We start from the raw sequence: 16,384 nt of genomic DNA, 5'->3' as shown, positions 1-16,384 counted from the left end.
GAAGAACTGAACTAGAGAAGAATTTTATAAGCCACAAAATAGGTTGGATGAGAAGTGAGCAGCACCAGGTCATTCAGAATTGGCACAAAGCCCAAAGAACCGAAATCATTTGCCTAAAGTCACCCAGGAGGTAAAGTGCAGAGCGGAGATTCAAATGGGGCAAGTGCTGTCCTCCTGGCTTTAGCGCTCCCATTAAATTTTTAGTATAGGCTAGCTTACCACGGTGTACCCCACAGAGCTTCATACAAGGACAGGCACACAATAGTAGTCAGCACACATTACTGAAAGTGTTTAATTCCTAAGTGAGAAGGCAGTTTCTTACATTCTTCCTGCAGGAATTAAATAGAAGACATTGATTTTATTTACTCCTGCCCCACTGGAACCCTCAGGGAACAATGCTTGAGTCAATTTTTGCCCCCATCAAAAAAATAAATAAAACCTTACTTCCCCTTTTCCTTTCACCCTAAGGAAATTGGAAGTATTTTAGAGTGAACAATTACCTAGGAATGGAGCCAGGAATGCCAGAACAACATACCACAGGACACCTGGTCTCCTGGAAGAACAGGTCCACCCAGTAGAAACCTTTCTGAGCCCTAAAAGCCATGGCAGCTTGTGAACCTTGTGTGACTTTTCTGAAAACCAGATCTCCTGGAACCTGGTCTTTCTAGACCAAAAGATAATATTCCTCATAGACAGAGAGACAAATCTAAGCTAAGAAAGATGATGTTTCATATATGTTGGGCACATAATATCTGCCAGGCACTGAGCCAAGAGTGTTATAGATGTGTTATCTCATTAGATCCTCTGATCACAGTTGAGCACAGTGCTGACAGCCCCATTTTACAGAGAAAGGTTATACATCTTAACTGAGCCGGTGAGGGTGGCAGCCTGAATCCCATGCCCCAGGCATGCGGTCGTCCCTTCCCTCCCCCAGCCTTAGCTCTTGTAACAGAGATTCTGTATTCAAAAGGCAGCTACATGATAAGAAGAGTTCTCTTTTTTGGTCTACTTTCCATCCTATATTATACATTAACATTTTATTTAATCTTCACATCTCTGCAAAGAAGATACTGTTCTCTACATTTTTCAGATAAGAACTGAAGCTCGAAAAGGTTAAGGAAATTATCCAAGTTGCTTAGGTAGTAAGTGACAAAGCCAGATGTCAAACCCAGGTATGCCTGGTTCTAAAAAGCCTGTGCTTTGTTCTGGGCCAGTCTGTCCCTGAGGCTCAGAGTTAGTACTTGGTGGGCCTGTGGCCTGGCTAGAGCCAAACCCTTAGCTACCTGTCTAGCTTCCCACCTCCCTAATCAGGGTGGGATGGGCTTGGGTGTTCACCTCAGCTGGCTTTTTTGGCTACCAAGGGGCCTGAAAGTCAGGGAAGAGCAGACTTGCCCTCCCAGCATGATGCCCGGGAACCTGGTGCCATTTCACAGGCTCCCACAGTAGGAAGGAGAGGAAAGTTTTCTGTTACACCTAGGAACTTCTAGGGGACTTCAAGACCTCACCCTGCAACTCAGGCTCAGAAATCATCTTCAAGACAAGAGTCAGAGCTCACCCTATGCAGGGAGCAAATAACTATGTAGCAGATAACCATCACTAGAGTTCTGATATACTGGGCTAAACAATAGCCAGATTCTCCCTGACAAAACTCCCCACATCCAATACAGGACCTGGCATATAGTGGGGTCTCAAAAAACATTCCTTTATTGAGTTATATGTACTGCAGAAAATATTTTCATGCATGCCTAACCCAATGATCCTCTACAGGCCCAGCTTCTGCAGGACACTGGGCTTGGTGCTAATTTACCTGAAGATGCTTTACCATTAACAGTTGGCTTTTTCAACTCTTGGGAATAAACACCTGGAGAAACTTCTGATTGAGCCTAGTACTGTCAACATGGTGGGAAGAGAAACTTTGGCACAAAAAGACTTAACACGAGCCCTTTCATGACATCACCAAGGCTCCAAAACAGGGAAGGCTAGGATCCTAGCTGTTTCTTTCAGACCCAAAAAATTACTAGGACACATTTTCCACTGACTGTCAGCTACACTCAGCTTGATTAAAACATGCTTAATGTGTTGGAACACATATTTGGTCTCCTCCTTGCTTGAAGCCCTTCCCTGGGCTTCTCCTTTCAGAGGAGGAAATTAGTTGAAACATTATTTTATGGAATTCCACCAGAGCCCCTGACCTAACTTAGAGCTGGATGCGGAATATTTCACTTTGGGCACTACTAATTGGTCCTCTCTCATGGAAGTCCTGATGAGGTAGCAGTGGTTATCATTCATCCTGCATTTCCATTTATTAATTCAGTCAACATTTATTACTGTATACCAGAAAGCACCATGGTAGGCCAGGGGTGTGCAAAGAGTAAATGGACCTGGCCATTCATAGCCTAGTTGGAGATGGAGGAAATGGTACCTTTAAATAAGTAACATTGGTGTCCCATCCTGGTGGAGAATAGGGACTGGCATTTCAACCAAGAAACGGCTTATGCAAAAGCACAGAGTTTGGGAGACAGTGGGGCCTTTGCTCAGGCTCCTGGCTCAGCGAGGAGTCCAGGGCAGTGACCCAGGAGTGGGGCCCCACTTAGGTAGGGGCTGTATCTCTGCACTGTGGGTAGTAGGGGCCTCAGGGGGGTTTCAGCCTGGGGTGGGAGTGTACGACTCAGTGCGATTCAATGCAGAAGAGAGGAGAGGGAACGGGATGGCAAAAAGCCCGAGCTTCAAGGCAAGGGGCCTGTGCCTACCTGTATGCAGCGGCCACCTCATGGCGTCCTCCCTCCTTGTGTCTCATAGGTCTCGGATCCGCAGAGAACTGTTCATTGAGGAGATTCAGGCCGGGAGCCAGGGCCAGGCCGGGGCCAGCGACTCCCCGTCAGCCCGAAGCAGCCGGCCAGCACCCAGCTCGGAGGGCGACAGCTGCGACGGCGTGGAGGCTGCAGAGGGCCCGAGCGCCGCGGACGCCGAAGAGTCGGGCGGCCCCGCGGCCGCCGCCAAGTCTCAGGGAGGGCCGGCCGAGGCGGCCGCGGCCCCAGAGGAGCGGGAAGAGGCGCCGCTGCCCGCGGAGAAGGCCGAGCCGCCGCCCTTGGGGACTGCGGCCCCGGACGTCGCCGACGAGGAGGGTCGACCCCGGGCGCCAGCGCCGCCGCTGCCCGAGGGTCCCGCGGACGTCCAGGGGCCCGTGCCAAACCCCGCCGCCGCGCCCACGGCCGGGGAGGACGCCGCTACCTCAGCCGCCCCGCCGGGGGAGGGGCCCTGCAGGGCCCGGGACGGCGCCGACAGGAGTTCCGCTTTGCCAAGCACCAGCGCGCCGGCGGCCGCCCGCAGGCTCAGCTCGCTGCAGAGCCTCTTCGGCCTCCCCGAGGCGGTGGGCGCCAGGGACTCGCGAGACAACCCCTTGAGGAAGAAGAAGGCCGCGAACTTGAACAGCATAATCCACCGCCTGGAGAAGGCTGCCAGCCGGGAGGAGCCCATCGAATGGGAGTTCTGAGAGGCACCGCCCGCCCGTCCCGCCAGGCCGAGCTGGGCCGGGCCGGGCCGGGCCGCGCCGAGTCGAGTCTGGCCGAGCCGGACCGGCTGGGCACAGGGGGCGGGCGCCGACTCTGCGGCCTGGACCGTGTTGCGCACTTAACCGCCCTGCGGGCCACAGGGCAAAATCGCCATAGGCCAAGGTGCATATAGAAAACAAAGGAGCATTAAGCCCAATCTATGTCGTGTTTTCAAGGAAGAAAACGGAAATGTGTAGTCGAGCTTTTTTGTACCCTGAAGTGTTTTTTTTATTGCCCTAAGTGATTTCCACAGGTTCTGGAATAACTCTTACAGCTTTGCCTTGTGCCCTCCTCTTTGGTGTGGGCTTTAAAAAAAAAAAAAAATCAAACCCACATATTAAAAGGGGGCTTTTTATCTGCCATCTAATGGCTTCAGAGCGATAATACACTATTATCTTCTTAAACCAGGAAAAGGGGGGGGAGGGATTTTTCAGAAAAATTAAAAAAGAAAGTTTTTGTAGCTGTTCAGTTGCCACTAAGAGATTGCACAGTCAAACCGACTCTAAACACACTAGTTTGGATTCCTAAATATTTTCAAGAAAAGAATCTTCTCGTTTGAAACTTTGAATTAAAATAAAACACATTTACTCCACATATTTTTTAACAAAAAGAAAAGTCACATCAGGAAAATATCTGATTTTGTGGTAGCTGACGTAGTGTTTTCTTGTACGTGAATAGAATCCTGACATGTAGTGCACATTGATCCATAGCTTTAACTGACTCTGGGCTTTTGCTGACCAGGGTCTGTTTAATACACTCCATTCTAGGCCAAATCAGGACAAAAAGAAAAGATCCGAATCTAGGTATTTTATAATCTGCTTTTTAACCTCTAACCGCAGAGCACGCTGATCAGACCTCATATCTCGGAGGTTTAGGAGACAAGTTAGAACTGTAGCATGTACCCGTTCATTTTGTTTAATTTATGGTGTCTGTGTCTGTGTTAGTGCGTCCGCACATGTGCAAGCATTTAAAGAAAGGAGGAAAGAGTAGGCCGCTAGGTTGCAGCAGACAGTTCTGGGGCCAAACAGGGCCCACCCTCTTAGACAACAGTCTTTCCTTGGCACAGAAGGCACCACACCTCACACCACTCTCCCCGGGCGCCTGATGGACTGAGCCCCACCAGGGGACGCCGCTCCCTGGGCCTGGGCAGGGCTCGAGAGCACTCTCTCTTTCCCTTTCTTCCCACCACAAGCACTGATGACTGTTGACGTCGTGGGAAGCTTCCTTCCCTGCAGAAGAGAGAACGTGGCAGTCTGGGCTCTGCTCCCACCCCTGTAGAGATGGCCCAACTCACACCAAAACGTTGATGCTCTTCACTTCCAGACCAGACCATTGGCCCTTCATTCATTTTGCCTCTTGGAATGTTCTTTTATGCAGTCTTTTACTTAGTCTTTTAGGGCAGTCTAAGTGCAAATCAAAAGTCTAACTTGTCTCTGATTCCTCCTGTTGTCTATGTGTATATGCGTGAGAATAGAGGCGGATGAGAGTGTGCGTGTGTGCGTGTGTGCAATTTTATACGTCTGTGTATTTTCTTAAGTACCTGTGCACACATAGAGTGCATTACTGCCACCTTTTTTCAATAAGCTGTTTTATCAGTTATGGCTTCTACAAGTTTGCTAATTTAGACTCCTTTATTGCCATATCTTTAAACTAACAATAGATGATTTCGGTATATATATATATTTTTTTTTGCTTATTTATAGGTGCTGTATTTTATTATCTGATTGTTAGGAAGGGATGAAAGGGGCAAATATTCTTTAGAGGGATAGACTGCCGGCAGTATTGGGTATAATTTACAAGATGTAGTTGTCATACTGTATATTACTGATTGAAAACTTTTTGACCGTATTGTGTATCATTGAAACCTTTGTCTTAGGTCAACATCTTTGGATGACATTTTAATGGTGCATTCATTATTTCTTAAGTTTAATTAATATTATCTTTTTTGATTTGGGGGGTGGGAGGGAGTTATAATTTTAGAGGTATGCTCCCGCTATTACACCTCAGTGTGCTTGTATTAATTAACTTGTAGGACTTTGACTGTAAGATGTGAAACCACATTTCTTGCATGACGTTTTAGAAATTATATATTTCATTTACAGTCTTTTAACCTGCAACTGCAGCACTTAGTTCAAGTTTTCACAAATTTAAGAGTCACTACACTAAAGACAATGCCTTTTCATGAATAAGAAGTTTTCAGAAGGCTCTAGGAGGCTGGGAGGCAGGCCGTTTGTCTATTGATGGTTACATCATCTCTGAACTTGAAATCTGGTTCAGTGAGAAGAGAATTCAAAACGGAGGAGCATAAGGGGAAACGGATTAACATCTGGCTCAATTCAGGTGCATTAAGAAGAGCAAGTTTGCATCAGTGACCCTTAGGACAGTGAGTAGCAGAGCCCTGACAGTACTGTGGTGTCCTCTCCACAAAAACCTTGAGGGAATTTTGTTATCATGTGTGATGAATCACTAAATATCTGATTTTCATCAGATTGAAAAGCAGGGAGTTAACAGGAAATGTTAGGGTAGCATTTTAGTTTTAAAGGCATGACTGTTATTTACGGAGGTGTTAAATCCAAGGAAATCGAAAAAGTATAAATTTGTCCATCCTAGTGGCCAAATAGTAACAGTCTAAATTAGCCACTTTGGCTCTTCCAAGCAATTCAGTCGTTTTTGTTGTTGTTATTGTTTTAACTAGGTTATTGTTGATTTCCATTCTGTCTCTTTTGCCAGACTTAACATCTGGGTGCTCGATACAATCAGTTGGTTAAATTTTGCTTGCAGTTCTGTGTTTGTATTTTTTCTCTATTTATTTTTTTATTACAATCCCAACCCTATGCTCTTTTGTGTTAAGCTACACTGTATGTAATACTTCTAAGAGCTGCCACTAAATAACAGAAACCTGTTAGCAGGGGGAGGTGTCCCCCTCCTTATTGTGCCCCTCAATTTGAGTCCAAGGGTTGATCTTTCATCTCGATAAGCAATATTCAAGTGCCTTGAACAGCATCCTCTCTGTGGGGTATACCTTCAGCTGGCTGGCGTTCCAAGCAGTAGTTCCCACCGGCAGCCAACCTCTTCCTCCTTCCGCTCCATCAGTTTAAAAAGCTGATTTGTACCTCTCCCCTGGGGAAAACAGTTCTGCGTAAAACACTAACACTTAATTACAAGCTCCATTATACCATTTTAAATGGCTTCTTGTTAATTGGAGGCAGTGTTCATAACTTAAGGTTTTTGCCATTATTTAGCTGGCTAAGTAGAGGCTCAGCATAAAATCAGTGTTCATGGTCAGCCTCTTGACCCTTGGTTCCTGCCCATGCTCTCCTGTGGTGTCTATGGTGGAAGGTGGGTAGGTTCTGGCCTAGACCCATGCCCGCTCGCTTCCACCGCCCAGCTCCCGGGAAACCTCCTCCCTTGAACAGCCAGTACAGTCAGGATGTCTGTGATTTCTGTCCGCCAGACTGCTCTTCTTTGAAAGGATTACCACAGCCATTTAGCTCAACTCAATTATTCTCAAAGCCTACCTGTCCAAGGAACTTGACAGCATGAGGTGGCTTACGGCCAGCGGACTGCCCTTGGGATGCAGGCTTGGGAGAAGTCTCCAGGAATTGTCAGGATCTTGACTCGTGTGACTCCTGTCAAACCCTTGCCACTGTGGGAGAATACCCGAGATGGACTGAGGCAAAAAGATAACCGCTCATGGCCTCCCTTTACTTCCAAAGCACAAATGCTTCCCCACCCAGCCTCCTTCCTGTTGGTGTCATTGTTTTCCCTTCATTTAAAAACCATCCTGTCCAGTGTGGATGTGCAGGTCTGCTGGTTAGCAGTCCAGACCCAGAGTGCTACAGAGCTTTGGCTTAAGTGTTCCTCTGTGCTCTCTGGCCGTGAGAGACCCTCCCCACCCACACCCACCCCTGGTCCCAGTTGGCCAGCTCAAGGAGGAAGGGAAACACCTCATCTGCCTCTTTGACCAGGGCACATCAGAAATGCAGCTCATGAGCAAACCAAGCGGCAGTCAGGTTGTACTTTAATCTGAGGGAGAGCTCTAGTGTCAGCTGGCCTCCCTTTAGATCATGCAGCAGTCATGCCGTTTGAGACTGGAGCAAGAGTCACCAGATAGCTCAGGCCACAGGAGGGTACCTTCTCGACTAACGTTGGACTGGATTTCTGTTCCTCCTGAACTCACGTCCTTTCATACGGGGGTGATCAGTGAACTCTTGACATTCTATGCAATGTTTTTCATTCCTCTGATTTTAGAAAAACAAACCTCACTGAAAATAGCGGGTTGGGGGGCGGGAAATATACGCACGTCCTTCTGGGATTAGCATAAAGTAAAACAGTGATAGTGACTTAACTAGAGAAGGGGGACAGTAGCCTTTGCCTTAAATACACTATGACAGGCGCCTTTCAACAGGCCTATAAAAAGAAGAGTGCCCGTAGCCATCCCAAGTCCCTACTTTCGGAGGCCAGTAAGCCAGCTGTGTGGGGGAGATGTAGCAAGGCGAGGTTCTGGCATGTGTGGTGGGCTGTTAGCCATGTCCCTTCAGGCTGGAGGTTTGGCTCCCTCCCTGGATGGCCTCCCTTGTCACACTCCTCATTTGTCCCCGTCTACCTCACTAACCCATGCTCCCATTTGACATCACTCCTCACCCCACACCCCTGAGAACCATGCAGCAAGTGGGCTCAGGGGAGAGAAAAAGCTAGAAGGGTGGCATCCGTGAATATATCTTGGCCTGGTAGGCAGGCATCTTCTCTTCTGGTGAGCACAACATGGACAGGCAGCTGTGTTCTGAGAGACATGAATTTTTCTCTTGAATTCCACCTGTTCTTGAATCTCTGGCAGCTGTTTCCTTGACAGGCAGGGGCGGTCTCAGGCCTCAGAGGGCCTCGTCTTTGGCCTGCCTTTGCTTTCTGCCCATTCCTGCTCAGCTGTTAAGATCCATCACAGCCATTTCCCTTGCCCTGGGCTGCCCCTAAATGGCCATGTGAGGACACTCCCCCAGGGTTGCTACCTGGCACTGGGGAACTCTGTCTTTATTGTCTCTGGCACTGGGAGGTTATTACTTAAGCTCCACTGTGACACTCCTTTGGAAGCGTCTCAAGGACAGGAGAGGATATGGCATTCGCCAGCCCACTCGCCCATTCTTCAATCACATAACTGTTCTTCCCAAAAGAATATGCCAGTTTCCACCCAGTGCTACAGAAAACCAGCTCCCAGGGCTGCTGGTTGGATGTGGATCCACCCACCCTGGTGGCCGAAGCATTGTCCTGATGGAAAGAATTTGCAAGTGGAAGAAGCCTAAGATCTGTGCCGTCTCCATGTGCTCGGGCATGTGCCAGGAAAAGCTTGTTTAGAAATCGCCCTAGTGCTTCTGCAGTTTCAACTGGACCTTGATGGCATTAGGGGAGCCTTCGTGACCCTCAAGGCAGAGCTGCTGCCCTGAGTGGCAAGTGGTGGCCTGAAACACCAAGTTACACAGTTCCATTTTCCAGTGCACCGAGTGGCAGACTGACCAGCATGCTTGCTAAGAGAGTGGTCCAGTTTGACGATGTCGTTTCAATTCTCATCAGTTTCTGCCTTTTGGTAGACAAAGTGTACCGGGAAAAGAAAGGGAAACCAGTTCCAAAAAGATCCAGCCTATGAACCCCTTAGAGGTGTGCCGAAAGCTGAGGCCAGAGCCCTCGGTGTGAATCAAGATGGTAGAGGCAGGGCCCTGAGGAGCCGTGAGCTGAGCAAAAAGGAGCCCCTCGCCAGAGTCTTCCTGCCCCAGCAGCCCGTGAGTCTCACCCTTGGTCAGGGAAGAAGAGGGAAATGCAGTCCCCCCCCCTGCGTCTGTCCCACTTGCAGGAACTGCCCGCAGGCCCGGCTACAACCCTTCCGTCACCTCCTCCCCTCCAAAGATACAGTGTCCACACTGACAGTGGCATCGTTTCCATTTTCATTTTTGGATGAAGTGACATTTAGCTTTAACAAGACATTTCCAAAGCGCCTAGTCTTCTCCAAAATGCTAACTTTTAAAGTTGGGCGTTGTAGGCGAAGAATCCTAAAAAAGGCTAGCGAGAGAAAGACATTAGGCTATGCATAAATGTGCACTTCCCCAACCCCTGTTATTAAACTTTTAAAATACCTTTGACTTGCTTTTCATGGATCGTTTTAGTTTACCCGATACTGTTGAGTATAGTCTGTATTACTGTAATTTCTGTAGTGTTTAGGCTTTAATTTCTACCACAAAATGTAGTATTTGCTATGTATCAAGCTTTCTGTAATCAGAAAGGAAAGGTGCCTTATATCCCAATGTCACGGCTACAACCTATGGAAAATAATCAGAAGCACAGTGTGTACGGAAGCATTGGGACTTCCGTTGGTGAAACTAGACTCCTGTCAGCAAGACGCATTGAAGTGGCACGGGGCTGTTTTTGTTTTATAGTTCCTTTTTTCTTTTTCCTTTTGTCTTTTTTTTTTTTTTTCGTAGTTTGCTTTAAACAGAAAGCACTTAAATAGATGCCTATGTGTAAAAGCTCTGTGCAATAGAAATCATTTTTCTTCATTTTTAAGAGATAATGTATTGCACACCAAATGAACTCAAAGTAAGCTTTAGACCAGGACGATTCAGGTTGTGGATGAGTATGTTCACTGTAGTTCCGTTTGTTCATGAACTGAAGGGAAAACAGGCTTCCCCAGTCCCCCACCCACCCCCCAGCCTGCCTCTTGCTGACCACCGAGCTAGGCCTACAGGGCACCAGCTGGAGCTGCTGGCTGGGTGGCAGAGTGGGTGTGTTTATGACTCAGCAGCTGAGAACCTCCGGAGTGTGAGACCACAGCCATCCCTTCCAGCACTTAACCTTTTCTTGTTGAAATGGATTGACTGCTACTGACCTGCCAGCGTGCGTGAGGATAATTATAAAAGGATGTTTCCTTGAGAAAAAAAAAATTATTTCTATCCTCTTCTATTTATTATTAGGTTAATCATTTAAGTTCTTATCAGGAGTGTATTATTGTTTTGTGTTGTTGTTGTTGCTGTTATTATAAATGCTTTTTGCTATCACTCCAGTGGTTACTGTCTTCTGCCTCCTGCCCTCCCCACCCCCAAAAAAAGAACCGAAGGGTCTGGGGATGTGACTGGGGCGGCAGAGGGGCCTTCTTCAGCAGAATTAGATGTCTGTCTCCAGAGTAGCCACTCAAAAACTGGTGGTCTCTACATGTCTAACTTTTTAAATGAGAGAGTTATTGAACAAAAATCTACCAGTGTGAGGAAATGCCGAGTTGAAGAACACTCGTGTGAGAAGCTTCAGAGGAGACTTAGAAAAGCAAAGTTCAGTTCCCCAAAGCCTCCTAGAGCCTCTGGTAAGACTTCTGGGTTCATGACATTTCAGCGAGCCCTGGTCGGAGAGGGTGCGGTGGCCTGGCCAAGGCAATGACTTCCGAGTGAAAGAGTGGTTTCTTGCAAGGCTCACATGGGTTGACATATTTTAATTGGCTTTTGTTGTTGTTGTTTTTCTTGCGTACAAATTTTGTCAAAACCATCTTGCAAAGCAACAGTGTTCCTTAGTCCATCTGTGGCTTGAGGACCCACACCAGGGAGGCCATGGGGAAACCCCTTTCCCCTAATGTGGTTAAGCGTGGAGGGAGGTTAGCTGTGGGCAGAGCTTTCTGTGGCTAGAAGCACAGCCAACAAGACACCTAGTTGCTTGCGATCAGGTGTGAGAGTGAAGCCTCGGGCCTGTGGGCTCACCCTCCTTCGTGGGCACAGGAGAAGGAAGCTTCCCCCAGGCCAGGGACAGGGGCCCTGTGCACCCAGGGTGGAACCAGAGAGCTGCCTCCGTTCCCAAAGGGCCCACCTACCCATGACTCACTTTCTGTTCCATTACTTTTCCCCGTTCTGAAATTGTTGGGGGTGCTGATTTTGTTATCTCTTTGAAAGAAAGCCCTCCAATGAAATAACTGCCCCCACCCCACCCCCAAAGAGTTTTCATTTCTCTCTAATTAGTCTATGCATTTCTCTCTCTTGGGCCGTTTTCTGCCTCTTTCCTTGAGAAAACGGGCATCTCGTGTCCCACCATCTGAGACCCCTCAGAAAATGCTGTGCATTTTGGAGACGTGAGGATTCATTCAAAATTCTTAAAGCATTTGAGAATAGCTTATTATAAAATAAAAGTGGGAATAAAAGAAAAGGTGGTTCTCCCACGTCCCTTTCCACTGAGTAAGACCTAGCTCTTTGCGATTGTGCAATAACTACTTGCCTGCGAGCGGGTAGCCACGCTCCTGTCCAGACTACTAACAGCACAAGCCAGGCGTGCTCACGGAGTGGCAAATTCTTCCAGAGAATTCTTCATAAGCTCAGCTCCCCCCAGTGTATCGTGGTGTCTTACATTTTAGCAGTATTTTATATTTTCTGTAACGCACTAAGTCTTAGATGTTTTTAGAGCTCGTTTGTTAATACTCACAATCACAGACTTTTTTTTAAAATCCTCACAGAGACCCAATTGACCAAAAAAAAAAGCATCTTTTTTTTTTTTTTTTTTTAATGTACAAATAGTTTTGAGAAGCCTGTGACCCATCTCTGGTAACATTTTATTTCTTGCTATTTGTTTTCGACATTAAGAGTCAAAAGTTGATCCGGCTGGCGCCGGGGTGGGGGAGGCACCCGTCGGCCCCTCGGCGTTGTCCCTTCTGTCTTTGGTTAGCCATACGATGTTTGTTCTCAGCACTGTACAACGGTCCCTATATGATATGGAGAAGCAATATCACTGTATGAAACTCACACCATGTATTATTATTATTCACTAGCACCCTAGGTGTGATAATTGAAGTAAATATCTTTTATACAAACACAAGAATGTGTGGGTCGTTTTTATTTAAAGTGCTCTGGCCTGAGGAGAAGCAGCAAACACTTTTATTCTGGGTCCAAAGGCACCTCAACAATTGCCATTCTGAGGTAGCCTTCCCTCCGCCCTCTTGTGTTTCCAGTGGCGTGCGGCTTGTGGGCAGGTGTCACCAGAAACCTGGGCCAGGGTTAGGATGTGTGGGGATCTGGGCACCAGCAGGCCCCACTGTCCAGTTTTCTGTCTAGGCACGAGGTATGTGTTCCTTAGGGCCCTGCATCCCTGCTTACTGTTGTCATCCTTGCTGTTCAGGCACCCTTGAAGCACTGACCCTCCTAGCATCTGCTTCCTTGCTTGTGAAATGGGGACACCATCGCCTATCTCACAGGCTTATGAGGACCAGGAATTGTGGCCAGCAGTGCTGGGTATGATACTGGGCTGATGGTAGCAGCAAACAAATGGGGCGTTGGTACCCAGGGCCATGGCCAGGTACCTCCAACGTGGCCTCGGCCTGCTCCCTGTAGGGGTCTCTCATCTAGTCCCTGACTTCTGATGTAAAGATGGGCCAGCCAAGGGTACCCGTTAACTCAGGCAAATGAGTTCCCACTCAGGAAGGAGGGAACGGTGTCTTGTGGGTTCTGGAATGATCAGGTTCCTAAGAAGGGGTCTCTCCAGCCAGCACTTGGTGCTGGAGGTGGGAGAGCCCTGAGAGTTGGCTTCTAGGTGGTCCACATGCTTGTGACAGGACGTTTCTCATCTTGAGATCTACATGGTTGGAAAAGAATTGCCATCCTCACTGATGTGTGATTGGTTGGGGGATATTAGTTCATTGTGCGTTAATTTGTAGTTTTTAGAATGTGAAGCTCCCACACAGAAGTGTGAGTTAAACTGGACTCAATCCTTCCTCCAGTGGGAGACCCCAGAGCACGGGACAGTCTCCCACCAGTGCCAGGTGCTCCCGGCAGGTCGGAGTCTCATCTGGTCACTCAGGGACATGGATGTGTCTAAAGCTGCCACAGATGTCTCCTGCTCCCAAGATGGGAGAAATTAGTGTAAAACCACTCAGCTAACATTCTGCTACTTTTTTGTTTGTTATTTTAGGTATGCCCCCACTTTTTAAAGATCTGCTATCCAGACGTGGTTCCATAGTGTAGCAGTTAGCACGTCTGCTTTACACGCAGAAGGTCCTAGGTCCGCGCCCCAATGGAGTCATGGTCCATGGTCTACGGCCATGCCACCCTGAACAAGCCCAATGTCTGATCTCGTGAAGCTAAGCAGGGCCAAGTCTGGTTAATACTTCGATGGGAGACCACCTAGGAAGACCAGGTGCTATAGGCATAAATAATATTAAATTAAAAAAAAGATCCGCCATCCTCTAGTTAAATTAAAATATAAAATGTTAAAAAAAAACCACTCAGCACAAAGTTCTTTTACCCAGAAAGTCTCCCCAAAGTGCTTTTAAATTGAGATTTAATTAAGCAAAACAGTAGTTGTCAATGGTTTTGCAGACCTGACTCTGTTTTTGTAAACTGCCAGTTCCCGAGACAGAAAAGGGAACAAAATTTCTTGTTGTGACTGCAGCTGGGCGATGCCCCCACCCTAGGCAGAGTGCTCAGCCTCTGTGTGTGGCCTTTCTTTTTGCCCTGTAGTTAAGTTGGTCTCAATGAAATGATGTGCCTTATTTGATGCCCTGAGGAAACACAATTACAGATGTATGGGGTTAGACAACTTGATGATATAATTATTAGAGTGCGTGAATCGTCTGCCATGATCCTGTCTGCTATGTTTAAAAGGGCCGCCAAGTGGCTGCCTTGGGGCCTACTGCTGCTTCCACGGCCCTCACATGCTGGCTCTAGGAGGCATGCAGCTTGCTGGTCTCTGCTTCAGCACAGCATAGGTTCATGCAGGGTGGTGGGGTGTATTAGAAGCTGAGCTAAGAATCTGGATTGTGGTGTTGGTAGGGGGCCCCTGGTCATCGGGCCCTTGATCGGAGTCTGGCCCACCCAGTGTGGGGTGAACTGTTAATGGAAGAGGGAGACACAGCCCATGCCCAGTCTTGGGCAGGCATTCAGAAGTTCCTGCCTCTTCCAGGAAACTTAGACTCTCGGAATGTCAGTAGAAAGGGCCTTTATCTCAAAACAAAATAGTTTGTGGACAGGTAAAAGCAAAGCTACTCTGTTTGTGGGGGCGGCGGGGGGGGAGGGGTGGTGAATCTCCAGGGAGTGAGTTTGAGGACTCCACTCACTTTTCAGGGAGGCATCAGGGCCCATCCTCTTGGTCAAGAAGCATTGCACTGGTGTCCCAGCTGGTGACCATGGACAAGTCTTAGTTGATGCTCAAGAAATCTTTTCTGAAAGAATGAATTTAACTTCATCGAGCTTCCATTTCCATCTCTGGAAAGGGGATATAATAATGCCCAGCTCAAGGCTGCTGGGAGGACTAAGTGAGAACATCTGTAAACTGCTCAGCATGACTCCAAAGCCCACGGCAGGCACTCAGTACATGTTCATTGTGGCTGCCAACGAGGGTGATATTTCATCGAATTTGGTTGCCAGAGTAGCTCCCTCTGATCGAAGTTGTTTCCACCTGTGCCGAAGCAGGAAAGGTCCCCACTCAGGACCAGGCACTCCTGCAGGTTAGCCAGAGCACCGACAGCTGCCCTCCTAACGTTGCCACCGGTGGTGCCCGTGATGTACCAATTGGCGCGAAACTCAGGCAGCAGAGTCCTCTGCAGCCCTCTGTTGAAAATTCAAATCTCGGGCTGCTTAGATGGCTGAGGCTGCCACCCCTGGACTCAGCCGCAGACAAGAGGGAAGGACCCTCCCTACTCCTCACTCTTGTGAGAGGCGGCTGCGCCTTCCACAGAGGTGGTTTCCTCTTAGAGACTCATGTGATTTAAGCATCTGTCAAGGCTGATCCCAGTCCCATTACAGCCAAGCCCAGCCGCCTTCCACATTTGAGGAGACTAGATTCTCTGGGGCCATGTTTCTCAGCTGGGGGTGACTTTTCCCCCAGGACATTTGGCAATGTCTGAAGACACTTTGGGCTGTCACAAGTGGCAGGAAGAGGTGCTATTGGCATCTAGAGGGCGGAGGACAGAGATATGTAAATATCCTACGATGCATAAGACAGTTCCCTAACCCCCAACAAAGAATGACCTGGCCCCAAATGTCCACAGTGTCAAGGTCTAGAATGAGGGGCAGGCACAGGCTTGGTTGGCTGTGCCACTCAGCCCAGCTAAGGCCACCTCCCTTCTTAGAGCTCCTTCAAGATTTATTCAGCACATAGTCACTGAGAACTTCTCTGTGCCAGGAACGGGCTCCAGGCTAGGTGTCCGATGGCCTCAAGTGGCTCATAGCCCAGAGGGGAGACAGACCAGGTGCAGAACCACAGCCTGGGCTGGTCCTGTAATTGGCGCTGAGGGGACATCTGAGCAGCAACTTGGGAAAGGGTGGGTCTTCCCAGGGAGCGGCCTTGAAGTGGAAAGAGACATTCGCGGCGGGCAGGCGTGATGGCACACCAAACTGAGGGGCGGCACGTGCACAGAGGCGACAGTGTCAGAGGACTAGCAAGCCACTGTGCTGGGGAAGGGCACGCTGGGTGGGAGGATGACCACGTTGTTGATAAGAACAAAGCCAGTCTGGAGGGTGGCAGCTCTAGATAAGGCTTGTTCTTTTCATCTAACTTCTAGAAGGACTCAGGTGTAGCCAAGAGCATCTGCAGCCATGCTTAAAGCGCAAGGGTCCCAGCTGGGGAGAAAGTGTCCCCATCCCTCCACCCCATACACTCATCGGCAAGGTGCAGGGTCACCCTAGGGCTTAGCGCTGGCAGATGTGCAGTTTCAGTGTCAGGGCTTGCTGGAGGGGTCCAGGCGAGGCCCAGCAGTTACGAGGTGGTGGGGAGCAGAGGCTGGCTGGCTCGCCAGGTTCCTGCTGCCCATGCCCAGCCAGTTGTGCTTCCCTGCTGGGTGGAATCCACTCAGCCAGTCGGCCACTGTGCTCCGAGGGCTGACCCTG

At 48.6% G+C, this 16,384-nt stretch overlaps 1 protein-coding gene across 13 annotated transcripts in view; it reads left to right on the top strand.

Annotated features, from left to right (window-relative positions):
• The window catches only part of CUX1 (cut like homeobox 1), a 339,895-nt gene that overhangs the window by 309,228 nt on the left and 14,283 nt on the right, over positions 1–16,384 (top strand). For 5 of the 13 annotated variants that reach the window (XM_039849001.1, XM_039848991.1, XM_039848989.1 and 2 more), the window contains one exon: positions 2,800–10,591. The exons of 3 other annotated variants lie outside the window; for them this stretch is intronic. In XM_039849001.1, the coding sequence (XP_039704935.1) occupies positions 2,800–3,493 (694 nt within the window). In that variant the 3' untranslated portion in view covers positions 3,494–10,591. Of the gene's footprint in view, positions 1–2,799; positions 10,592–16,384 lie in introns of those variants that run through there. 5 more of the 13 variants (XM_039848994.1, XM_039848993.1, XM_039848997.1 and 2 more) reach the window with 1 other exon arrangement.

The sequence above is a fragment of the Pteropus medius genome, unplaced genomic scaffold (genome assembly GCF_902729225.1).
Source record: "Pteropus medius unplaced genomic scaffold, Ma_sr-lr_union100, whole genome shotgun sequence".
NCBI classification, from domain to species: Eukaryota; Metazoa; Chordata; class Mammalia; order Chiroptera; family Pteropodidae; genus Pteropus; species Pteropus medius.
The sequence above is the reverse complement of the archived record's forward strand: the minus strand, read 5'-3'. Positions and strand labels throughout refer to the sequence as shown.